General features: G+C 48.6%; 1 protein-coding gene across 6 annotated transcripts in view; it reads right to left on the reverse strand.

The window, feature by feature from the left end:
* Positions 1 to 7,384: 7,384 nt before the first annotated feature.
* The window catches only part of Msra (methionine sulfoxide reductase A), a 325,520-nt gene continuing 309,424 nt past the window's right edge, over positions 7,385 to 23,480 (reverse strand). For 5 of the 6 annotated variants that reach the window (XM_036199086.1, XM_036199092.1, XM_036199093.1 and 2 more), the window contains exon 6: positions 7,385 to 8,157. In XM_036199086.1, coding sequence (XP_036054979.1) covers positions 7,993 to 8,157 — 165 coding nt within the window. In that variant the 3' untranslated portion in view covers positions 7,385 to 7,992. Of the gene's footprint in view, positions 8,158 to 9,231; positions 9,348 to 23,480 lie in introns of all 6 variants that reach the window. The other variant, XM_036199087.1, reaches the window with a different exon arrangement.

Here is a 23,480-nt window from a genome sequence, read left to right on the forward strand (position 1 = left end):
AAAGGGACTGAAAAGCAGGGTGAGTCCTCTCCAAGGTTCAGAGTCTCTTTCTAAAGGGGGGTAATATTGGGGTTAGTCAGCCAGGGAGTAAATAATTGGCCAAGAAAGTAGCTTGATCAAATCAGCCAAACAAACAAACAGCCCTGAGGAAAGCCAATGCCACTCACCTCATGCACTTTGACAGCCCTCTATGAACCATACAAGGTTAAAAACAACAACAACAAAAAACAACAACAACAACAACAAAAAACCTCCCAACCTGCCATAGGAAGACTCTATGATACATGGCCTGGATTCCAGAAGAATTCCACATTTTTACAGAGAAAACGTCAAGCCATCCTGCAAACACAAAGATGGTAACCTGATTTAAAAAAAAAAAACAAAACCCTGCCTCTTGGGGCAGCTGTTTGCTCTTGAGCCTGCTCTCACGTTTTGAGAGAGCACCGTCACTGTATCCATCTTCAATTTCTCTCTCCGATGAGCTCAAGACCCCCTGAGACTCATCTTCAATCCAATGGAAAGTGGGGCAATCCAGGGAACCTTGAGGCAGGGAGCCCATTCACTCCTCTCTCACACACATGGTTCCTTCTGCCTTTACCTTGCAGAGCAGTCACAGAGTGAGACCAATCCACCATCTTGCAGCAAGCTATGAGCCAGATTGCAGAAGAAACACAGTGTCTCCTCCAGCATGGACAACATTTGTCAAAGCCATCAGAATTCCTGAAGGGAACAAGGGTGAAGTACACAAACACACAGAACTTCCCTAGAGTCTGCTAGGTTTGTGTCTCGTGTTTTCAAAGCCTCTGCCTCTGACCTTTAAGACCAGGAGGTACTTTGAATCAGGTGTAATAGAAATTCTGTAAACCTAGAACCATATAAAAGAGGAGCTTTGTAGGAGTATGTGTATTTGTATGTATTGAGGGGATGATTTGGGGAAAATACATCAAGCTGTCCATGGTCCTCCTCTGTTCCATAAGTCGCCCCTAATAAATTCATCTCATCTGTCAAAATAAACTTGAGTGAGTCATTCTTTGGGTTGTGGCTGTCCATGGCAAATTAGAGGCAATACTGAGTTTTACATTATCTCTGGGATAAGCCACACAGCAGGTAGCTCATGAAATAAAACCTTTCAGCCCCCTTCTCTCTTCATTTGTAGTTTTATAATGGGATAAATCCATGGTCAATTTAATGATCAAAAGAATTTATTTGGGAATAAACTCACAACCATGGGAGATTTATCACAGGGTCCAGGAAAGCTGAACTATGTCCCATGCTGAATGGCTTGGTGCAAGATCTCAGCATCTGGAAACACGAGGTAGCCAAGAAGGGGTGTACATGCATCCCAGGTCTTAAGGGTCCTCTGTGGCCACGCCCCAGAGGCTGGTATCTCAAGGTCATAGGCAGGTGTAACAGTTACAGCTGCCTTACTAGGGGCGGTGCTTCAGGGCATGGCTCGAACAGCTGCCCACTACAACAATCAGTTCTGTTTCTCTAGAGAACTTTGTTTCCAAAGCTGCCATCTGGTCCCATGTCCCAGGAAAGGCTGTGTTGGCTCTTGAAGATCTAAGATTCAGGACTGGGAAATGACTGAGGCCAGATGTTCTGGTTATATAGGTGTGTACCATCATGCCTAGCTTTGTTTGTTTGTTTGTTTATGTATATGGGTATTTTCCTGCATGCATGCCTGTACACCATGAACCCATGAGCATGCCCGTGTCTTCAGAGACCAGAAGAGAGTGATGAATGCCCTGGGACTGGATTAACAGATGGCTGAGAGCTCATGTGAGTGCTGGGAATCAAACCTGGGTTCTCTGGAAGACAGTGCTCCAAACCATTGGTTTTAGCTGGAACCACTGAGCTGCCTTTCCAGCCCACATGCTTAGCTTTTAAAACTCCAACAGGAAAGGTAGATGCTATGCTCACAAGTCCATTGTGCTCACCATGGCCTTTGCTTCAATACTCTTGAGGGAGTCTTTTGTATAATAACATTTCCCTCTCAAATACTAGATATTGGTCGGCTTTATCTGTTTTCTTGAACATCTTAAGGGAAAAAAGCTTGCACCTGAATTATCAATGGCATGTAAGGAAATGAGGATTGTGGGTATTGCAAGCTTTACTCGGGACAGAAAAGGTGACACCCAGCTCTGGGGCAGTCTGACCGTGGCCTCCACCACCCATTGTTCCACCACTGGACAAACCGCTGACTTTCCCTTCATGTCTGTTCCTTGGAATGAGGTTTGTTTGACCTGAAAATCCATGCTCTATACAGCACAGCTCTGCAATATCAATTGCCCTAGGAGCCCTGACCTGGATCTTGTCTAGTTTTAATTTGTTGTTTAGCCTTTTCATTCATTTTTTAAAGATGGTTTCATGCTGTGGTGCAGCTTACCTGGAACCCACTATATAGACCAGACTACCCTCAAACTTGTAGAAATCTTCCTGCCTCAGCCTCCAGGGTGCTGGGATTACAGGCATGGACCACCATTTAAGATCTGTATTTGGGCCGGGCAGTGGTGGCACACCTTTAACCCCAGCACCGGGGAGGCAGAGGCAGGCCCATCTCTGTGAGTTTGAGGCCAGCCTGGACTACAGAGCGAGTTCCAGGACAGGCACAAAGCTAAATAGAGAAACCGTGTCTCGAAAAACAAAACAAAAGATCTGTATTTGTTACTGGGGATTGAATCTCAGACTTCAGACATGGTAGGCAAACACTCTACTGCTGAGCTGTGTCCCAAGATGTGGCCCCCTCCCCCCCAAACTTGAGCTTATAGGTTTGAAACGGCCCCTCATGGGATGGGCATTCTAGAAAACCAGTGTGTCTCTCTGGCTGCTGTGACGAGTGTGTAGCTCCTCTGGCAATGTTTTGTTAGTGCTATAGTGTAATGAGGAGGAGGACTGTGAGAGGCAAAGGGCTGAGGACAGTCAAGGACTTCCGGTCTCCTTCCAGCTAGGGATCCGAGAATCTTGCTCTAAAGAGGTGAACCCAGGGGCTGAGCAGGAGACTCCCTGAGCCCATTGGTTCTGGGGTCCAGGGATCACCCTGATATGCCAGAGAGAGCCTGCTAGGCACGAAGACATGGAACGACAGAGCTGGAGGGCTGTATCCACCCACCACCATTCTCCCTGACCTACTTTAAGACCATCAGTCTGTTGACATCTGCCACAAGAGAAAGAAAGGTAACATACAAACCCGGGCCAGGGGGAGGAGAGCCGAGCTATTTGGGCCAGGAGACAGATGAAGAAGTAGAAAGCTCTCCCTGTGGATTTCAGCCCATTTCTTTTTCCACTTCTGTGTTTGAGCTGTGCCCCAATTCTTTCTTGTTACAAGTCTGCTAGGGTATTTGAGCCCAAGATGACAGAGACTCAATTCCAATGTCCTTAATTTCATCCGGGACAGAGGGCTAAGGGCAGGTCCTGGGTGTGTGCCTTCAAACAGGAGTGATGGCCCACTCACTGGCTGTTTAAATGGAGTGGAGAATTGTACAGCTCCTTTCCACACCAGCCTGTTCCCATAGCACATGTTGGAAGCATTCACATGGAACTGTGAATCTCTGTCCACCCTCTGAGTTGTGACAAAAGAGACCGAAGCCGTAACAAGGGCAAGTGTGCCAGTAACCTGATCAAGGCCCCGACAGGCCAGGGGGGATCAGCCAGTCAGCTACTGAGCAAGAGATGAGATGGGGAGTGGGTTTGACTAGAGAAGCTGTCCCACCAGCCAGAAGACTTTGAGGACTTGTGTCCTACTTTGCTTTCTGTAGCTGTGATGAACACTGTGGCCAAAAGCAACCTGGGGAGGAAGGGGTTTATTTCAGCTTTCCGCTTCCACTCCCTCCCGCAGGGAGGTCAGGACAGGAACCTGGAGGCAGGAACTGCTGGAGACATCCTGCTTACCCGCCTGCTCCTCATGGCTCGCTCAGCCTGCTTTCTTGTACAGCTGAGGACCACCTTGTCCAGGGCTGACACTTCCCACTGTGGGCTGTGCCCTCCCATACCAATAACCCATTTTAAAAATGTCCTACAGACTCGCCTATGGGCCAATTTGATGGAGACATTTTTTCAGTTGTGGATTCCTCTTTCCAGCATGAGTCAAGTTAACAAAACTAAGCAACAGAGAGACACTGCAAATGCATATTCTGCAACAGCCCTATTTTAAATACTGCATTATCTTGTAGCAGCACAGTTAGACTCAGTATGCTCAATTACCTGACTGAGAAAATTATAAAAGCAACAGAGGGGTGAAAAAATTCTGTACACCGCATACAGAGGAACAGAGAAATGATGCCAGCAGATTTCCCTGGAAACTGTGCACACCAGAGGAGAGGAAAGGACAGTGAAAAACACCTTTAAATTACTGACAGAAAAAGAATTCATATCAGGGAAAAGTGTATTTGATAAAGCAAAGTGAAGACTTTCCTAGGTGTCCAAAAGAAGAAGGAATCTATCAGTACAAGAAGCACCAGCTCGGCAGTAGTGGCGCATGCCTTTAATCCCAGCACGCGGGAGGCAGAGCCAGGTGGATCTCTGTGAGTTCGAGGCCAGCCTGGGCTACCAAGTGAGTTCCAGGAAAGGCACCAAAACTACACAGAAAAACCTTGTGTCTCAAAAAAATAAATAAATAAAAGAAAATGAAAAAGAAAAATAAAGAGAAAAAAAAAGGACCAAATTGTGCAAGCAGAGGGATGTAAGTAGCAGAAACACAAACCAACCAAAGAATAAAGAGCAAATGTAACTTACCTAACCCAGCAAACCCCTCACAGGTGCTCGGGGTTTGCTTCCTAATGGCCTCTATGTCAGGTTGAGCTGCTAACCAAGACTACACACCACACCTGTGAACCCTCCTAAAGCAGGGTTCTGTGCAGCAAAGAGGACTTCTTAAAGTGGGGAGGTACTGCTGCTAGAATGAATGGATGGATGGATGGATGGATGGATGGATGAAGAGGGTCATTGCATCAGGAAGCTGTGTAAACCTTAAATGTTCCTGTCCCTAGGGACAGACTCTCCATCTTCACAAAGCAAATTCAGGGAAACTGTATGAAGAAACAGGCATAGCCACAATTTGGAGATTTCAACATCTCCCTTACCTGATGAGGCTGGCAGGTCGACCACTGGTAAGGAGAGAGAAGGCCTGGACCACACCACCCACTGGCTCTGATGTAATCTGTAAACTATCCCACCAGCAACAATGAACTATGCATCGCTCCTCTGGTGAGCATGAGACACCACAGCAGATGATATTTGGGTCCACGAAAGAGGTTTTGGTACATTAAAATACCTTCAAGACATGCATGTGGTGTACTTACGAACATTTGCAAGCAAACACATGCATAAAATAAAGATAAAATCTTCACAAAAGAAAAATGACAACTTTTCAGTTGGGTGTGGTGGTGTGTGCTTTTCATCCCAGCAGAGGTAGGCTGATGTCTTTAAATTTGAAGCCGGCCTAATTGACATGAGTTCCAGGCCAGCCAGGGCTACATAGTGAGATCCTGTACCAAAAATTGTACTATTAAAAAGATAACGTGTTCTATGTTGGTTCTAGATTAGGCATGGGGACTGGCCCAGAGAAGCATGGGGCAGGGGCGGGGGTGGGGGGTGGGGACGGGATGGAGAGGAGGGCAGCATCCTGAAGCAGAGGAGGCTTTACTGCAGAATCTATAGGAAGATGAACCCACCAGGACAAGCAGATTGCACAGCTATGGGGAGGGTTAGAATAATCACAGTGGGTTCTGTGCTGATGGGAGCAGCTAGAAAGTGGCTAGGAATGTTAGAATCCAATCAAGTTGGCGGTTGGGCATGTGAACTCTCTGTTTCTGTATGGACAAGCACACTCTCAGGGGAAAGCCAAGAGGAGTGAGGGTATGACAGAAGGTCAAGTCTAGGAGACTGGATTGGGTCAGTGGGTTTCGTAGAACAAGACATGCAAATGTATGGACATCAAGTAGATGTTGGAGCGCGGGGCTTACAGTACCAGAGACATGGTTGATGCACTGGTGTCTCCTGGGCGTGGGGAAGGACGTCTGCTTTGAGAGTCAGACACCCCAGGTCCCACGAGACTGCCTTGAATCAAGACCCCGCTTGTCTTTGTGATTCTATCTGGTGGTCCTCGTGGGACTCGTGTCTGTTACTGGCAGCCTGCAGCGCTGAGGGTACCTGGGCTAGGTTCATGTGTCCAGAGAGGGACACCTTGGTGAAAGCCTCAGTTTCTTCTGTGGAAGGCTCAGGGCAAGGTTCAAGGGGTGCTCCCTTGGAGTACTCTGAGGGCCCTGTGCCTTCTCCCTGGGGGACATCTTTCCTTCACAGCCAGCCTCGTGTCACTTTCCAAGGTCTTCTGCTTCTCCTTTGACCAGACATCTCTGGGCATCACTAGAGGCCCCCACTCCTCAGACTTCTTCATTGTCTCCCACATGATCTCACATGCTTCCATGGCATCTGGCTGCAGAGCATTCCCTAGCTTACTATTCAGATGCCTTCCAGGCTGAAGATCTGCCCCTAAACTGCCTTACTCCACATGTCTGCAGCGAAGCCAGGACCATGCACCCATTCCCAGCCCAGATCTGTGCCCTCACAGGCCAAAAACACCCTGTTCACTGTGCCAAAGTCAAAAGCCAGGGAGGAGTCAGAGCTGCCCAGTGCTGCCATTCAGTAAAGACCCCTTCTCAGGTTTCTCAATGATCCTCCCTGAGGCAGCTCTACCCACCTTACCCTCCCCTCAGGGCACCCTTCTGCAAACTCAGTCCCACTGGCCTTTCAGTCTCTCTAGTCCTGCTCTGATCACTTGACTTCTAGCCCTTCTGCTTAGAAACCCTTCTATTAACATCTCACCCGTGTGTGTGTGTGTGTGTGTGTGTGTGTGTGTGTGTGTGTGTGTGTGTGTTTCCTGGCATGCACTCACCTGTGGACTGCTGCACATGGTAGACCATTATACTCTAGGTTTACCACCTTATGGGGGCTGTGGTGACTCTGTCTAGCTGAGATGACCCTGCACACAGCTCCATGGCCTCCAGAGCCAGCATCTCTCTATCCTGTATCAAGACCCGAAGTTATCTTGCCCATTCATTTGGTTACATGATTATGGTTTCTTGTCTTGAAGAAAATGTTCTTCTCTTCAAGGGCAAAGACTGAAGGTGTCTGCTCTAAGTACAACTGTCCTTGATGTAAAATGTGACAGGCACCTTGAAAACGACTATTTGTTACTAAAGCCACAGAGAGTCAGAGGAGCACACACTTGCCAAAAAACTTAATATTATTTCCCACTTAGGGAAAAATAATCAGGGAGGGCTTATGTTGTTTTTGGTTTCTTTCTTCCTGAGCTCTTAACTTGGCTTTGCAATACTTCAAATATCCTTCCTGAACAAGGAAAGTCAGACACACAGCAGGCAGTTGCTATTACCAACTGTAGATTTTTATTAGAACAAGCTTTTTCATAGCTGTGAACAGAATGTTAGCATTCATTAAGGTCACTCATGTCTTTTCTTTACCAGAGAGAGGATGGAGAAGGGAGAGAAACCCCTTACATCATGTCTAGGGTCAGCGGAGCAAAGCGTTTCGGCAAATGATTCATGGAGCCTGTAGACATTAATGAATTAGGCACCTGAGGGCAGGGGTGTGGGGTGAGGTATGTCAGCACAGGCCAAGGAGTCCTTGTACTCCCTGCCCTGCCAGCCATCTCCCTGCTTCAGAACCCTTAGCATCCCTTCAAGCCCAAGCAGGTGGACACAGGGCACTCATTATCTCCACTTAGATCCCAAATGATCCACTAAAATGTCATGCTCAACCCCACCCAGACTGATCAGAAGACAAATTACAATTTATCAGCTTGTCCTAGCACTTCCGGTAAATCGAACCCCAGTGACAACCATATTCATGTAAATGCCTGTGTGCTGTGCTGCTGTGCGCTCTTTGGAAATCGACGGGTGTCAATCACAGCAGTGACGCTCTGTCCAGCCACCGTCGCTTTGCTGGAACCTCCAGGGCCAACTTCGTGGAGAGAAATTATTTTTTAATGGCCATTGGGCAGGACACTCCAGTGCCCCCAAGGCCACAGTAGCCATCTGGGTTCTTGCTCAGGTACTGCTGGTGGTAGTCTTCGGCATAGTAGAATTCCTGGCCCTCTCGGATGTCAGTGGTGATGGGGCCAAAGCCATTTTTAGAAAGAACCTATGGAGAGAGAGGGAGAGACCTCAGGACCCAATGCTGGACACAGGACTCCCGAGAAGGAGGGAGTGTGGCCGGCTGAGGGACACATGGCTTACCCTTCCCTGGTAGATAATTCTACATGGATACTTATCAATCTGTCTTGGTGGATTGGGACTTGAAATTGAGTGTGAGTCAGAGTTTAAAGTATTTTCTTTTTATTACGTGCATGCGTGTGTGTGTGTGTGTGTGTGTGTGTGTGTGTGTGTGTGTGTGTATGCACGTGTGCAAGCACTATAACACACGTGTGGAGGACAGATAACTTGTGAACATTTGTGTTCTCTTTCTACCAGGGGACCCTGATGATTGAACTTAGGCTGCCAGGCTTGGCAGCAAGTGCCCTGACCTGCTTTAGAGACTGTGAGTCAAATGTCTCCGTTGTATAATTTATATTCTGCCCACAGCCCCATACCTGACAGGAGCCCTGCTTTTGGACGGCAGTTCCAAACCTCCTCCAGGATAGCAGCAGAGCCCTGTGGCTCTCTGGTTTCCCAGGAGGAAAGAGAACCAGAAAGACAGGTAAGCCAGGGGCTATGTCCCCAGCCCAGGGACAGGCTCTACCCACTCCCAGTTCATAGAGAGAGTTGTGCTCTGTGGATCCCAGAGTCCATGCTCTGAGCTCTGTTCCAGGAACCTGGAGATCCTAGTCAGAGGAGGACGTGACCTGTGGGCCTGAGTCAGCCCATCATAGCCCTCTGTGACCTAGTTTAAGTCTTGGTGGCATCTGCTTCCCCAGGCAGGAAACACATCAACACAAGTGGGGGAGGAGAGCAGAGCTATTTGGGGCAGGAGACAGATTAGGAAACAGACATGATTCCCTGTGGAGTGCAGCCCTGCCTTTTTCCCTTTTGGCTTTCAGCTCTGTCCCGATTCTATCTTGTTGCCAGTTGCCCTGAAGTATTGGAGCACCAGGCATTAGAAATTCACTCTCAGTGCTGAGCCCAGAGCAGCCCAGCCCGTGCATGGATGAGACTGCTGGCCAGGCCATGGCTGATCTATCTGAGATGAACCCTCAGACCTCCAGTCAGTGGATCCTACCTCTGTTCTCATGCCACTCGCTGATGCAGGCCTTTTCTGCTCAGCCCTCTTAACCAGGAGGCAGATTCGCCAGGCTTGGAAAGAGCGAGGATCGGTGTCCCTGTCAAAGCCTGCAGCTGGACCACACAACACAGAGGCAGCCAAGGTTTTTTATTTTGTTTTGTTTTTGTAAGAGTTAGAAATGAGAACAAGGAACCATTCTAAACATATATATATATAGCAATTGTTGAGAGTTTACTATATGCCAGACTTGGGCAAAGACTTCATGTGCTAATTTCCACCTCACAGCCGCCACCAAGGAAGTTTTATTGTCAACAACTACTTAACAGTGTGTGTGAGATCATGTGTCTCGATGCCTGACATGTTCGGGTGGCCTGTGACCACAGACGCAGAATATCCGGAGGCTACACTGCCCAAGTCCTGGTACCAGCACCCATCCACTTTCTGTCCCACTCAGGAGAGACCAAAGTAGAATTGAGTGGCTGACACAAAGAAAGGCTGAGATTTGCAAGGCGTAGTCAGTAGGATGGGTACAGGCGCCTCCGCCATGATTCCTCCTGGCCACCTCTGAGGGCCTTCTGTCCTGGGCTGTGAGCAATTGAGGCCTCATGGCAATAAGTTCCTGTGGTTCAGTGATGACTCTGTATGCCAGAACCCTGTGTTTTTCCAGGCCTCTATTCTAACTGCCCTTCAAAGGAGCCTGTGAACACCAATTCCCTCTGTCAACTCCATCTCTGGAATACCTTGAAAGTTCTCCATTCCATGCTAGAACCCCAGCTAGCTTGCGATCTGGTACCAGAGTTTTCAGAGAAAGGGAGCCTCCAGAGGATGAGCACTTGGGCCGGCAGCTGCTGGCGTGCTTACATTAGTGAGGGGTGACCTCACTGCAAGGAGGATGGGCCAGTGTCCTGGGTGTGCAGTAGTAACAGACCATCAAACCGTCAGTGGCATCCTGATGTGCGGCTGGCTCTGGGACACAGGGTGGTGGTACGGACGGACTATTACGGTAAAGAGCACCCCCAAGCCGTGATTATACCATCTGCTTCAGGTACCATCTGCTTCAGGTGGCAGAGAGCTTGCAGAAAGAAAAAGCCAAGTTCAGAGTTTGACATTCTTGGTCCAGGGCAAGCAAAGGGGATCTGATCTCTGTGACTATGACAGCTCTGCCTTCTGTGGCCATGTCTACACGTGAGTCAAAGGCCTGAGCAAGCGGCATTCACACCTTCTCGGTCTCCACCCAGAAAGGCACACACCTTTGACCTCAGAGAGCTCTGCACTCTCACTGTGGAGGCACCTACCTAGAGAGTGTTTGCCCCTCCCTTGCTCTGGGAAGGGGACTCCTGTTTTGACCTCAACTATACTGCCACACTGTGATCAAGGGGGAGGGGTCTTCTGCTCCCTTCCCCCTTCCCAGGTCATCCAGGGGTCTGCTCTTTGCCTCCTTTGGACGGGTCTGCTCTTGGGAAGGTGGACAGGGCCTGGCTCCTCCTCCTACACTACCCACCCATATCCTCTTTTTCACAGATGATGGTCCTTGTATGAATGAGTGGCCATCCCAAACTCAGAGCCTTCCGAAAGTTCATTGAGGCTGGACTATGAGGAGAGGCCTCTCTGAACCGCCTTGTTCTCACAGGCTATCTTTCCCACCTAGGGCATACCAGCTGAGCAGTGCTGGGGAGCAGGGGGAGGGAAGAGGGACTGGGGCTCAGGCAGTACCAGTGTCGGCCACAAGATGGCAGGCACTTCACTCATAAAACCTCTTAGAAGCAATAGGAACCGATCAGGAGACAGACTGCCGGCCACCTCCTTTTCCTGAACCCCACCCACCCTAGAACTGGCTCTTCCTTCAGGCCCTACTAGCCACCTCTTGGCATTGAAATGGGTCCTGGGCAGGAAAACTGACGAGGTTGGCTCAGATCTGCCAGGCAGAAGGTCCTGTGCTGGACAAACCCCTGTTCCTGACTCGTAGGAGCCCCAGCCTGTTTTCCCGGGTGCAGCTCTTCCTTGGCCACCGGCCTCTGCCAGGACCAGCTAGTTCTTCAGGAGGAGGGAGCCATCTGGCTGTACCACTCCCTTCCCATCTCCCATCTCGCTGACTGCGAAACATTGTTTCAGCAACTCAAGTGGTTTGTGTTTGTTCTCTCTCTCTCTCTCTCTCTCTCTCTCTCTCTCTCTCTCTCTCTCTCTCTCCTCCCCTCCCCTCCCCACCCCACCCCTCCCCTCCCCTCTCCTCTGCTTCCCTCCCTTCCTGGTATTGTTTGTATGTATGTGTATATTGTAAGGAGAAAAATCTAACTAAAAAACCTAAGTTGGATCGACATCAGTCTGCTTTTGTTACAATCCTTCCCTTTCCCTTATCTGCTGTGACCCAGGAAGCCTCCCAGGCCTTCCTTCTCCTGCAGATCCCACTGGAAAAAGCTTTCCGGTCTATCCAGTGGGTACTGGACCAGATTCGCTGCTCTCCTGAGGGTATGAGGAGGCACAAAAGTGTGACACCCTGCCGAGTCTTCACCCTGGAGGAAAGCCAGCCCACCCCTCACCCTCCTGAAGGAGCTCCACTGACCCCCTCCACGTACTACCCTCTTCTGTATCTGAATAGATCCCTATGCACAGGCGACAGTGAGGTGGAGGCCTTCTTCCACACCCCAGTGACCTCAGGCCCAGACAGATGGCCTCAGCCCCAGCCACACCTGTGAGCACCACAGATACAAGGAAGTGTCCAGCAGAGGCACAGCAGGCCCATCTGACCTTCAAGGCCTGTCTTTAATAAAATTAACAAATATATATATATATATATATATATATATATATATATATATATATGTATATATATATATACTCATTCTAAGTACAGCAGCCGTTCTAATAAGCTCATCATTAGTCACTGACATTCCCCAAGTGCCCTGCATACTTGGCGAACTGCATGGAAACCACCCGCTCCTCCATCCCCAGGAAAGCAGACCAGAGACCCCTTAGCTCAGGCCATGTGGAGCAGCAGCAGGCCCAGGCAGAAATATGTCCAGCCCCAGAGCCAGTGCTGACCTCAAATGTGCAGGCACATCCAATCACTGACAAGCATTTTCAAAACAGATGACCTTAATCCTGATCACAGTCTGAGGCGCTTACAAGGAGAAGCAGGTGCATTGGTTCTAAGGAAACCCTCCAGGAAAGAGAGAGGGTACCTGGAACTCAAACTCCCTCATCCTTCTGCTATTGAAGGCAACATGAAGTTAGATCCAAACCCCAACTCTACTGACAACAAGCATTTAGGCTTAAGTGTTAGATTTTTATGTCATTATTTGTAAAATGTATATACATATTTAATCAGTACTCGCATAAACATTTTAATAGCATGAAACCAGCTTTCTAGAACAGAAATTCAATTTGTGATCCTATGTCCATAGGAAATTGGGGTCTGATTTCCTGGAGGCTGACCTCTGCTTTAGCAGGATAAGGAGGAGGTGGGGGCTCAGCTCCTCAGACTGCCCTCTAGTGGCACAGGGTGCTTGTACCAGGTACACTATCTGACTGATTCCTACCTTCCTTCCCTTCTGAACCTAGACATCACTTCACTTTCTTTCAGATCCACTTCTACTAAATTCTGTACTATGGTGTGTCCTTCATACACACACACACACACACACACACACACACACACACACACACACACGAGACAGACAGACAGAGAGGGATACACAGAGACAGAGAGACTCAGAAACACACACAGATACACAGACAGACACACAGATACACACACACACACATACACATAGACAGACACACAGATATACACACAAACACAAAGATAGAGACTCAGAAACACACACAGACATACACACAAAGACACACACACACACATACACACACACACACATACACACACGAGACAGACACAGAGAGGGATACAGAGAGAGAGACAGAGATACACACACACACACACACACACACACACACACACACACACAATGGTTTAGTCTCTAGGTGGCTTCCAGGTGACCAGAATGCCACATATCAAAATGTGTGAGGAGCAGAGTCGGGAGATGGGTCTACGGATAAAGCACTTGCCACAGAAGCATGAGGACTACAGTTCTGATCCCAGATCCTATAATGCTAGCACTAGATAGGAGACAGGGAGTCCTGGGGCAAAATGGCTAGTGAGTGTACCTGAGTGGCAAGTTCTGGATTCAACTGGGAGACTCTGTTTCAATGAATAAAGTGGAGAGTGACTGAAAAAGACACCCTATATCAACTTCGGGCCTCCACACATATGCACACATAAGACTACACACATGGAAACTCATGCACATGCCACACACAAAAGTGGACCCTGCATTTAAAAATGATCACCTGGGAGCTGGGGAGATAGTTCTGTTGGCAAAGTACCTACCACATAAGAACAAGGACCTGAGTGTGATCTCTGAAGCCACGTGAAAAAGTCCAGTGTGGTAGCCCATACTGTCAATGCAGGCACTGAGGAGGTAAGACAGATGGATCCCTGCAGCCCCCTGGTAGGCTAGCCTACTTGGTGGGCTCCAGGCCAGCCAGAGCCTTTTCTCAAATCCCAAATTGGATGGCAGCCAAGAAATGATACTCAAGGTTGTCCTCTGGCTTCCACATGTATACCTGCACACACATGCACATATATACACAAAAAAGAACCTGTAGGGCCCATGTGACAATGACAATCTGAGAAACTCTGCCCTTGGGGAGGAAGGTGGCAGATAGTGGCAGGGGTCTGCCAAGCCCCTCCCCCCTCCTGAACTCAGGCTGCCCATGATACTTGCCTTGACCAATGAGCTCCTGTGACTCAAACTAACTTCTGGTTTCCGGGTGGAATGTACAAAGCAGCAGGGGCTTTTCCTCTTTCCCCTCTTTGGCATAGTGACCAGGAAATGGGTTGATCCAAGAGGAAACCCAGGAGAGAATGCCAGGGAGAGCAGGAGGAGATTGCCCCAGAGGTGGGAGTCTCCTGTCACATGCCCACCTGAGGAACTCTGCCCTGAGTTCTCCCACCTCTCTGTAACACAGTGGCCTGAAGGAGCATGCCACAGGCGCAAAGGGGCCACCTGAACTTAGGCAAAGGTGGCTGGTACCTCTGAGGCATCCCTGCTTATCTGCAGCAAGGTCTGTAAGTGACTGAACTAAAGTGGGGGCCCTCTCATGTTTCCCAGGGGGATCTAGATAGTCCAAATCCCTTCTCTACTAGCCAAGCCCTGGGCCGGAGGACAAGGCTCAGAGTTGGATGGCTGGGGTGTTACAGGCTGTGCATCCCACCTCTAACCCCTCTTACCAACCATGGGATCAAGGCTTGAAGACTTCTCTGGATTTGATCTTGCTATTGACATCTGCTGGTTGTCACAAGGAATTCAGATGACTTCATCCTTGAGTCAGGTTTCCGTTTGTGGCTTTCAGTTGTGTGAGAACCCCCCCCCCCCGCCCTCCTTCCCCTTTCTCCTCCTGCTTTGTGTATCTTTAGGAGTTATGATCTGCTTTTCCATATCAGCAGTCAATTAAGAACAACCTCTGTTTTTGTGTGTTCCCAGCATTCATTACACAAAAGAAACCACTTCTCATTTTCTCAGAAGAGCCAAGGACACTGGTTTTCACCTTGGGGACAAAATGCAGATTTCATTAAAAGGAAAGATCCTTCATCCCAAGAGACTGACTAGAAAAAGGACTCAAAGCAACATGGCCGCTGCTGGAGCTCAGAACTCACATTAGAATCTCAGCATCTCCAAGACTGGTCCCAGTTTGTACAGTACAGAGCGGCCAACCGTGCTGGTTGTCCACAGGCCTTGGGGACTTCCCCGGGATTCAGAACTTCCAGCAGTAAAGTGAGGAGGGTCTCGGGTCACAGAGCAGTCAAAGACTCTCATGTCCAGTTGTTACACGGATTGGTTGGTTGCTGCTACCCACCTGGGTCGTTGTTTCCCCAAGTGTGAAATGAGACAGTTAAACATGGAGAAACCCTCTGAAACCTTCTCTGACTCATGTCTCCCAGAGCCCGAGAGCTTACAGTTCAGCAGTTGGTATTGCTACAGTTTACATCTTGAATATTCTCCAAAAGATCTTATGTTGAAGAACCTGGTCCTCAGCCTATAGGGCGATGGACCTGGTGGAACCCTTAGAAGGCAGGATCTATTGGGAGGAGCTTAGGTCATTGAGAGATACCCTGGAAAGGGCGACTGTGACCCCAGCTTCTTCCTTTCATTTTTTTCCCTTCCTGGACACCATGCGCCAGAGTCCCAAAACAACAGACCAAGCACAGCCAACTGAAAATTCTGAAACCATCGACGACACCCAGCCTGCAGTGTTTCCCTTGACTCTCTCTGTATTCTGACAGTGATGGAGCTGGTTGCTCTTAGAGTTGTGCAACCATCTTTGGCCCGTTCTTGCTTCTTTTTGACTCCAGGACTAGAAATTCTCCATTGACTTCTCCTCGAGCGCGCTCTTTGCTTCTGCCAACCCAGCCCCTCCATCTAGAGAAGTTTGTCATTGAAGGTGCACCTTGGACTCTCCACCTGGTTCTGTGTCCTTCCAAAATGTCGATTTGGTTCTTTGTTTTATAATTTTTTCTCTTTACTTTTGAGATAGGGCCTCAATACATTGTTTTTGCTATCTTGGAATTCACTCTGTAGACCAGGCTGGTCTCAAACTTACAGAGATCTGCCTGCTTCTGCCTCTTGAGTGTTGGGATTAAAGGGGTGCACCACTACTTTATTTTAATAACACTTGTTTTTATAATTTCTGTCTCCTTATTGATATTCCTTTTTGATGAGATACTATGTCCATATTTTAAGAAATAAAAAACTCGTTTATTTTAATAACACTCTTCAATTGTGCCTCTTCTCCCTGTGGCCCCTGGCTGGTCTCTGCCTGGATGTTTAGAAACCATGAGCCTACAACTTCTGTGCCGTCTCTATTTATGTGTACAGCACAGGTGCTGTCCATGCTAGACTAGTTTCCAACTCCACCATTTCTCCTGCTCTGTCTTGGACTTGGGGTCATGAGCTGTAGGGTCAAGGGGAGCGCTCCCTTCCAAGGACACCAAGTGTCGCATCAGGAAAGGAAGGTGAACAGGTTCCGTCCACACATGCATGCTCACAGATGTGATGCAAGACAGAAACTCAGAAGGGCAAGCAGGTGGAAGTTTAGAGCCTCTCCTCCCAGAGGGAAATGGAGCTGGTATTTGGGCATGGGCTACTTTAGGAGGCTAGTAAACGATTTTGAGGAGAAAGGATTGAACCCAAAGAGCACACAATGGCCTGGGAAGAAATTCCTCTCCGGGGGGGGGGGGGGGGGAAGCAGGTTAGAGCATGGTGAGGGACAGAATTGTTCCTTGAACAAAGTTAACTTCTGTCTGAGATAAAGTCTTTGGGTGACCTCTCAGAGGCATCCTCAGAAGAACAGATCAAAGTCTGTCTGGGCTGGGGACTTTGAGCCTCTTTGCCAGTGGCTAATCTTTCCTGCTCTTTGATGAGATTCCTAGGAAGGGGGCTTAAGAGAATGACATTTCTTTTGCAAGAACTTTCCTCCCTCTGGTGAGGGAACTTCAGAGACAGCCCCTCCCTGGGTGCCTGGGGTGGGGACAAAAGAAGGTTAGAGAATCCTTGCTTCAGAGGCAGCATCCACACCTTCGAATATCTTCAATTCAAAAGCACAGAGCACGCCAAAGCACTGCACTTCTGGAGTGTTCCTTCCTGAACCCAGAGTCTCTTTAGGCATCTGTGTCTTCAGGTGGCTCGCCCATTTCTCTTCTCTCCAGTGTGGGAGGTTATTACGAAAAATACTGCCACAAGTATATGAGAATGCAAGTCATATTTCTCTTGGGTAGAAATATGGGGTGAGCCTGCTGAGTCACGTGATGTTAATGTGTATTCGACTGGGTAAAAAGTTTCACAATCGCTGGACTTCCCACCTAAAATGTTTGAGAGTGGCCCTGGCTCTCATCCTTGCCCTGGGAACTGTCAGAATTCCTAAGGAAGTCTTAACAGGAAGACCAAATTAGCTTTCATTTTCATTTTCCTAATAACAAACTTGGATACATCTTACACAAATATGCCCTCCATATACCTTCTTAGGTGAGATGTCTACTCAAATATTTGTGTATGTGTGTGTGTGTGGGGGGTGCATGGGTGTGTACAGGTGCACATGCGTCTGTGTGTTCATGTGGGGGTCAGAGGACAGCCTTGGGTGTCAATCTTCAGGCTCTGTACACTTTTTTTAAATTTAAGAGACAGGGTTTTCTTATTGGTCTGGAATGTACCAAGAGTCTAGGCTGACTAGTTAGGGAGACCTAGCGATCCACCTTTCTCTGGTATTACAAATGTCACCATCATGTCTAGCATTTTTTAGTGTGGGTTCTGGGGATCAAACTCAGGCCCTTGTGCATCTTTCCAGCTCCTTTCCTCCTTTTTCCTCCTTTCTTTTTCTCAAGACAGTGTTTCTCTGTGCAACCATGGCTGTCCTGGAATTTTTTGTAGACTAGGCTGGCCTTGAACTCAGAAATCCACCTGCCTCTGCTGGGATTAAAGGCATGCACCACCATACCTGGCTTTTGTTCATTTCTTAGCTACTTGGTTGGCTTTCACTGTTGACCTTTTCACTGCTCTAAGTATATTCTAAAGTTGTATGTTGATATCCATGTATAACAAATCTGGCCCCAAGACTCCAGTATGGTCCCACTGAGCTCCTTGCTTCTATACCTACAATACAATGTTTCTATTGTACATAGTATCTCTATCTATGCATGCATCTATCTGTGTGTGTGTGTGTGCGCGCGCACACACACACACACACACAGAGAGACAGAGAGAGAGAGAGAGAGACAGAGAGACAGAGACAGAGACAGAGACAGACAGAGAGAGAACACCCTATGGTTTAATTCAGGAAACATTTTTCTCTGCCCCTCTTCAGATATTACTCGTGGTGCCAGGGAACCAGACTTGACCAGTTATAGCCCCAGAAACTTAGAAACTAATTTTTTAATAGATGTGGATTAAATTAATAAATTCATGAGAATTTTTGAGTGGCAAATCAATCACATGTTCCCATAAGCTATCAAAAAATGTACCATTATGTGTTTATAAAGGCTGTTCCTTATTATTAGTAAATCTCTCCTTCATTAAGAGTCAAAATGTTGGTTGGCACAGCCATTGCTTAAAGTGTCCTATGCTCTGGAGGAATGCAGCCTCCATTAGGAGGCATGTGCAGTGATTTCAAGTAGGCATTTCTGTCTAGCAGATATGGAACACAGTGAAGGCCAAGTCCAGGGAAAATCACCAGGGTACAGTGCACAAACACCCCTGCCCAGAGGTGGTGAAAATATTTTATTTAATGGTGCCACAACTCCCTATCTGCAGAACTGCTGGCAGAATCTTCTCGAACACACAGAACCAACTTTCAATGGCAATGTGTGTGAAAAGCAATGGCAAGTTCTTAAAATTCTCTTATGCCATGCTAAAATAAAAATGAAACTTGGCCACTTTTTTTTTTTTAATTCACTGATTAAGACAAAAAAAATTGTTTTCGTTTCAGTATTAGGGAATTAAAACCTCCCTTGAGACTTCCTCTGCCCTGGGCGAGGGTCCATCTGCCCATTGCAACAGCCTGGCCAGCTTGCACGCAGAGATTCCCCCGTGAGCTGTGATCTGAATAACTTCACACTGCACTGGCCAGGGCCCAGAATGAAATGCCTGGGCCTTAAAATCATTACCCAAGGAATCTAAAAATAGGACTGTCAATTAATACGTGAGCGCGAAGAGAAAACGCATGTAGGATGTATAGCTGCTGCGACTGAGCTTCCAGCCTCACATGGCTGAGAATTTGGATGACATAAAAGCAAGAGAATGGCGGCTTGGTGGATCTCTCGGAAAGCTGAGGAAGCTGACGGCGTGGGCGTGGGCGCCCCTGTGAGTGTGTGGTCCCCAGTGTGAACATGCAGAGCGAGGCCATGTGACTTCAAGTCTAGATGTGAGGCTGTGGCTGATCCACACAAAACTGCTTTAGGGTTTAGACAATAGCAGCCCCGCCCTCCATACAGCCATCACTAGCAGATTCGGAAAGAATGGGTGGAGGTCGGATGCACAGGCCTCCGTGCAGGCTGCCTAGGTTTCTCAGTAATGAAGTGGGGGGTGTTTACTCTTACTTATTTTCCCATTTCTCTGTGTGTCCATGGCTATGTCAATGTTTTTGTGTGCCTGTTCTGTGGAGACCGGTGGTTGCTGTCAGCCATCTTCCTTGACTGTCTCAGTTTTGAGACAGGTCTCTCACTGAGCCCCAGGGACCCTCCTGTCCCCAAGGCTGGTTTTGTAAGAGTGTGCCACTGTGCCTGGCTTGTTATGTGGCTCTGGGGCTCAAACTCAGGTCCTTTTGCTCACACGGAAAGGACCTTTACTAACTGAGCCATCTGCCTAGCCTCTAGCCTTTAATCTTAATCTTAATTTTTTTTTTTTTGGAGAGGAGGAAAGGGGAGAAAAGGAAGGAGGGAGTGCGGAATGGAGGGAGGAAGGAAGAAAGTATGTATTAGGGGTGAGAACTCAACATAGGCAATGTGCACTCTGCCAAAACACAATTGTTATTTTCTTCAGTGCTCAGAAGAACTGGAAATCCCTTCAGAGAAGAGAGCTAGAACAGAAGCTAATTACATCATTTGCATTTGCATATAATTGGTATGCCTTCGGGCTAAGACAATAAAATCCATGTTCGTTAGAGTTTTTGCTAAGGCATGATGCATTTCAGACACACTGTGTATCTGTAGATGTCAAAAGTTCCCTATTGCATCCTCGGCAGCTCTCAAGTGGATAGAGGTTGCTTTTGAACCAGGCTGAGTCTCACCAAACCAAATAACCTTGGGGATCTGACCTGGAGGCCTGGCTTTCTCTCCAGTTTGAGGGGGATGAAAAGCCTTCTTCTCGGGGCTATCCCCTCTCTCCTCCTCCCGCAAAGAAATGGAATCATGTGTTTGAAGGAAGATGTTCTGAGCCATGGACCACCGCAGCAGGGGAATTATGAGGAATGGATTATGCCCAAAGCAGGTGGGAGCATCAAGAGCCTGACTAGCTTAAGCTTGGTCCCACCCAAATGAATGACCTGATTCTCATGTGTCATCCACTTAGTGGTGCTCCGGGGACACCTGCCAAGTGCTCTACTCTGTCCACATACATACTGGATGCCACAGAGCATACACTGTGAGAGAGAATCCGGACATGGCCTAGAAGGACCATCTCCATTTACGCCTGCTCAAAACCCCCACATCCTGGGCTTCTGAGAGACAAGGTCTAGAATCAGCAGGCTGGTGCTGGGGCTGAGGAGACTGAATGCTGCCCTGTAAGGGCCCTGGCTCTGTTCTGCACTGCCCTGCTCACTTTGTGATTACTGTGCCTTACCACAGTCAAGCTCCAGCACTCCTGCCTCTGCCAATCTGTCCATCACCTGAAACTGGTCTTGCTGATTCACGTCACCACTGTAAACTGGGTCCCCAACCCCTGACCATGGACCCAGGGAGCTGATGAAGCCTAACTGTGAAGGCCCAGATTTCTCCATCATGCTCTGCTCTTTGGAGTATGGAACTCTTTTTTGTCCTTTGTTCAAGGACACACACACAGACAACTCATAAACATCAGCGAGGTTAGGCTCGAGCCCAGCCCCACCAGGAGTCCCCACGGTTTCTTCAGTCCATGGACTTCACGGTACACTCGGGTGGCAGGGAAGTAGCCTGAACTATGGATTTTACAGAGAGAAAGAAAATCCCTGTAGACCTCAGAGAAGTCAAAATAAGAAACAGAACTGGGGGACATGGCTCACAGATGAAAAGACACCACTGTCATTTATAGTTGTACTGAGGTGTCACGGAAGCACCAAGAAGGGCAGACGGACATGTGAGGAGTTCATAGCAGGGAGGGCTGAGGAGGAGATCTCAGATGCTTTGAGCCATGCTGCCCCAGAACTGAGAGCTGCTTCTCTGTGGACTCCATAACCCCTTTCCTGATAGTACCTTATCCACTTACAGGACCCTGGTCAAGTCCCTTAACCTTTGCACACTTGACTTTGCTCACTTCGAAAATGGCAATATCCCCATGAGAGGTATTACTTAAGCTCACAAAACACCACAAGTGGCTATTATTCTTATTTTCCATAGGAATAACAGAAACTTAGAGAGGTTCGGGTGCTTGGCCAAGGTCACACAGCTAACAAGCTGCCACGACCACTGGAGGCCATACTGGGCCGTCAGCAGCAGACTTTCTTTTTGTGCCTCTGGATGGAAGCGCTCTCATGCCTGTCCTACTGGACACGGGGGATGATTCCTGTTGCTAGCTCCAGCCTAGCCTACAGGCACCAGACGGTCACTCCACAGAGAGTGACAGGAAGCAGAGACTGACCTTGTACTGGGAAAGCAGGAGACAGCGCAGATTCCTGCTGTGTCATTCAGGTACTATTTAGGCCACACCAAGTGCTTCACTCCAGAGGGTCTTTGCAGGGCACCCCCAGTGAACAGCTCCCATCATCCTCTGTGCTTTGTGGCCCAAAATATATGTGCATGTGTATGTGGTATGTGCACACACTTCCTCACTGTCCACCTCCAGTTCTTTCTACCCACCATCCCCAGCACGCTGGAGGATGCATTTTACTCCTCATCTATGCAGATTCCAACAAAATCAAAGAGGCAACTGAAGTGTCGTGGAGGAAAGAAGAAAAATGGCTGGGCAGGGAGCGCGGTTTCATTCTGCCCCATCTCTCTGTCTCCCTCTTTGAGAATCTGGCACTGGGAACATAGCTCTTGCTTGCCAGGGACAGAGCAGCAGAGACTTGGCCATGGTCTCAGCCAGATGTCACTCTCATCTGGCGGCCTTGGCTAGCTCAGTGTTTGGAATGAACAGCCCAAACATGGGGCAGGCGGGGCCCCTGGGGGGCTGTGGGCAGAAAAGCTGAGCCCTGGCAATGCCCAGAGACATCTCTCTCCTTAAGGTGCAGGCAGGCAGCAGGAAAGAGGACATCAGAAGGTCAGCCGCCTTCCCACCCGACCCCCTCTTCTCCTCCTGGATCCCTATCTAAGCTATGGACATAGCCATAGCTTGTTATTTTACCAAGATACCAGACTCACCTTACCAGAGGGGTAGCTCCCAAAAGTCTTGTGTGTCTTATGTACATGGACCCCACTCAGGAAAACAGATTGAAGGAGTCAAGAGTGGCTCAGCCCCTACATCTGGATCCCTGGGGCCTCACTGGGCCAAGGCCAATTTTACCTGGGAAGCTATGGAAATCCAGTCTTTTGCTGTATCAAATGCACGAGCAAAGAGCCAGACACAGTTCCCCTACCACAAAGGAGAGTGAGTCGGACCTGCCTGGAACAAGGACCCACCAGATTTACAGTCTGTCAAATGCTGAAGGGTCCCAGGCTGAGGTGTGTGTGTGTGTGGTCCCAGAACCCTGTAGGGTTCTGAGAGGAGCCTGGCTGTACCTGCAGCCAGAGGCAAGGCTACCTCAAAACAGAGTGCAAGCTGATCTGTGTGTCAGTGAACACATCAGCATGTGCAGGGGGTGGCACCATGTGCTGCCTGCCAACGGGCCCACTTTGGTCACCATCTGCAGTGGAGAGCGAGACACCTGTCAGAAACAGCTGCTGACTGCAGATCGGAGGTGGGGGATGTGCTCTGTGGTGGCCTGGAGCTGGGCACGGTGCCGGCCCACAAGAATGCCAACTGTGTGCCTGGTGTGGAGGGAGGCAGTGAGAGAACCCTGTTCCTTACTTTCCACAAAGGCAGGGTGCCCACCACCACTTCCCTGCCTCCCTGGATATAGGTTCTAGCCTGTTGTCACTCCCATGGGCAGAAGAGACAGTAGAATTCCCTGTAGGGAAAGAGAAAGTCCAGAACCCTCCTGGGGAGAGCCCTAGACCTCCTGTGGTGAACACCCCAGGTATCTGCAGAAAAAAAACATGGCACTGGGCATCTTCCTGGCTCTGTAGGAAAGGGTGCCCCCATGTGTGTGGCACTAGGTGATGGGTTGGACCTTTTCTTTTATGGTTCACTCTGGGGTAGATATTGATCTTCCAAAGTATCTGGATTCTTCTTTTTAAGTAAACGAAGTTCACTTTATCAGCATAAAATTACAACTCTAATACTGTAATGACTTTTAGTGAGAAATCTTTCCAAGTGAGTTACACACACCACCATCTGTCATACTTACATCCGCCACCAAGTCTTGATGTGTTCCTCATGTTAAATAGCCATGGCTCATGGGCATGGCCT

The sequence above is a fragment of the Onychomys torridus genome, chromosome 9 (genome assembly GCF_903995425.1).
Source record: "Onychomys torridus chromosome 9, mOncTor1.1, whole genome shotgun sequence".
NCBI classification, from domain to species: domain Eukaryota; kingdom Metazoa; phylum Chordata; class Mammalia; order Rodentia; family Cricetidae; genus Onychomys; species Onychomys torridus.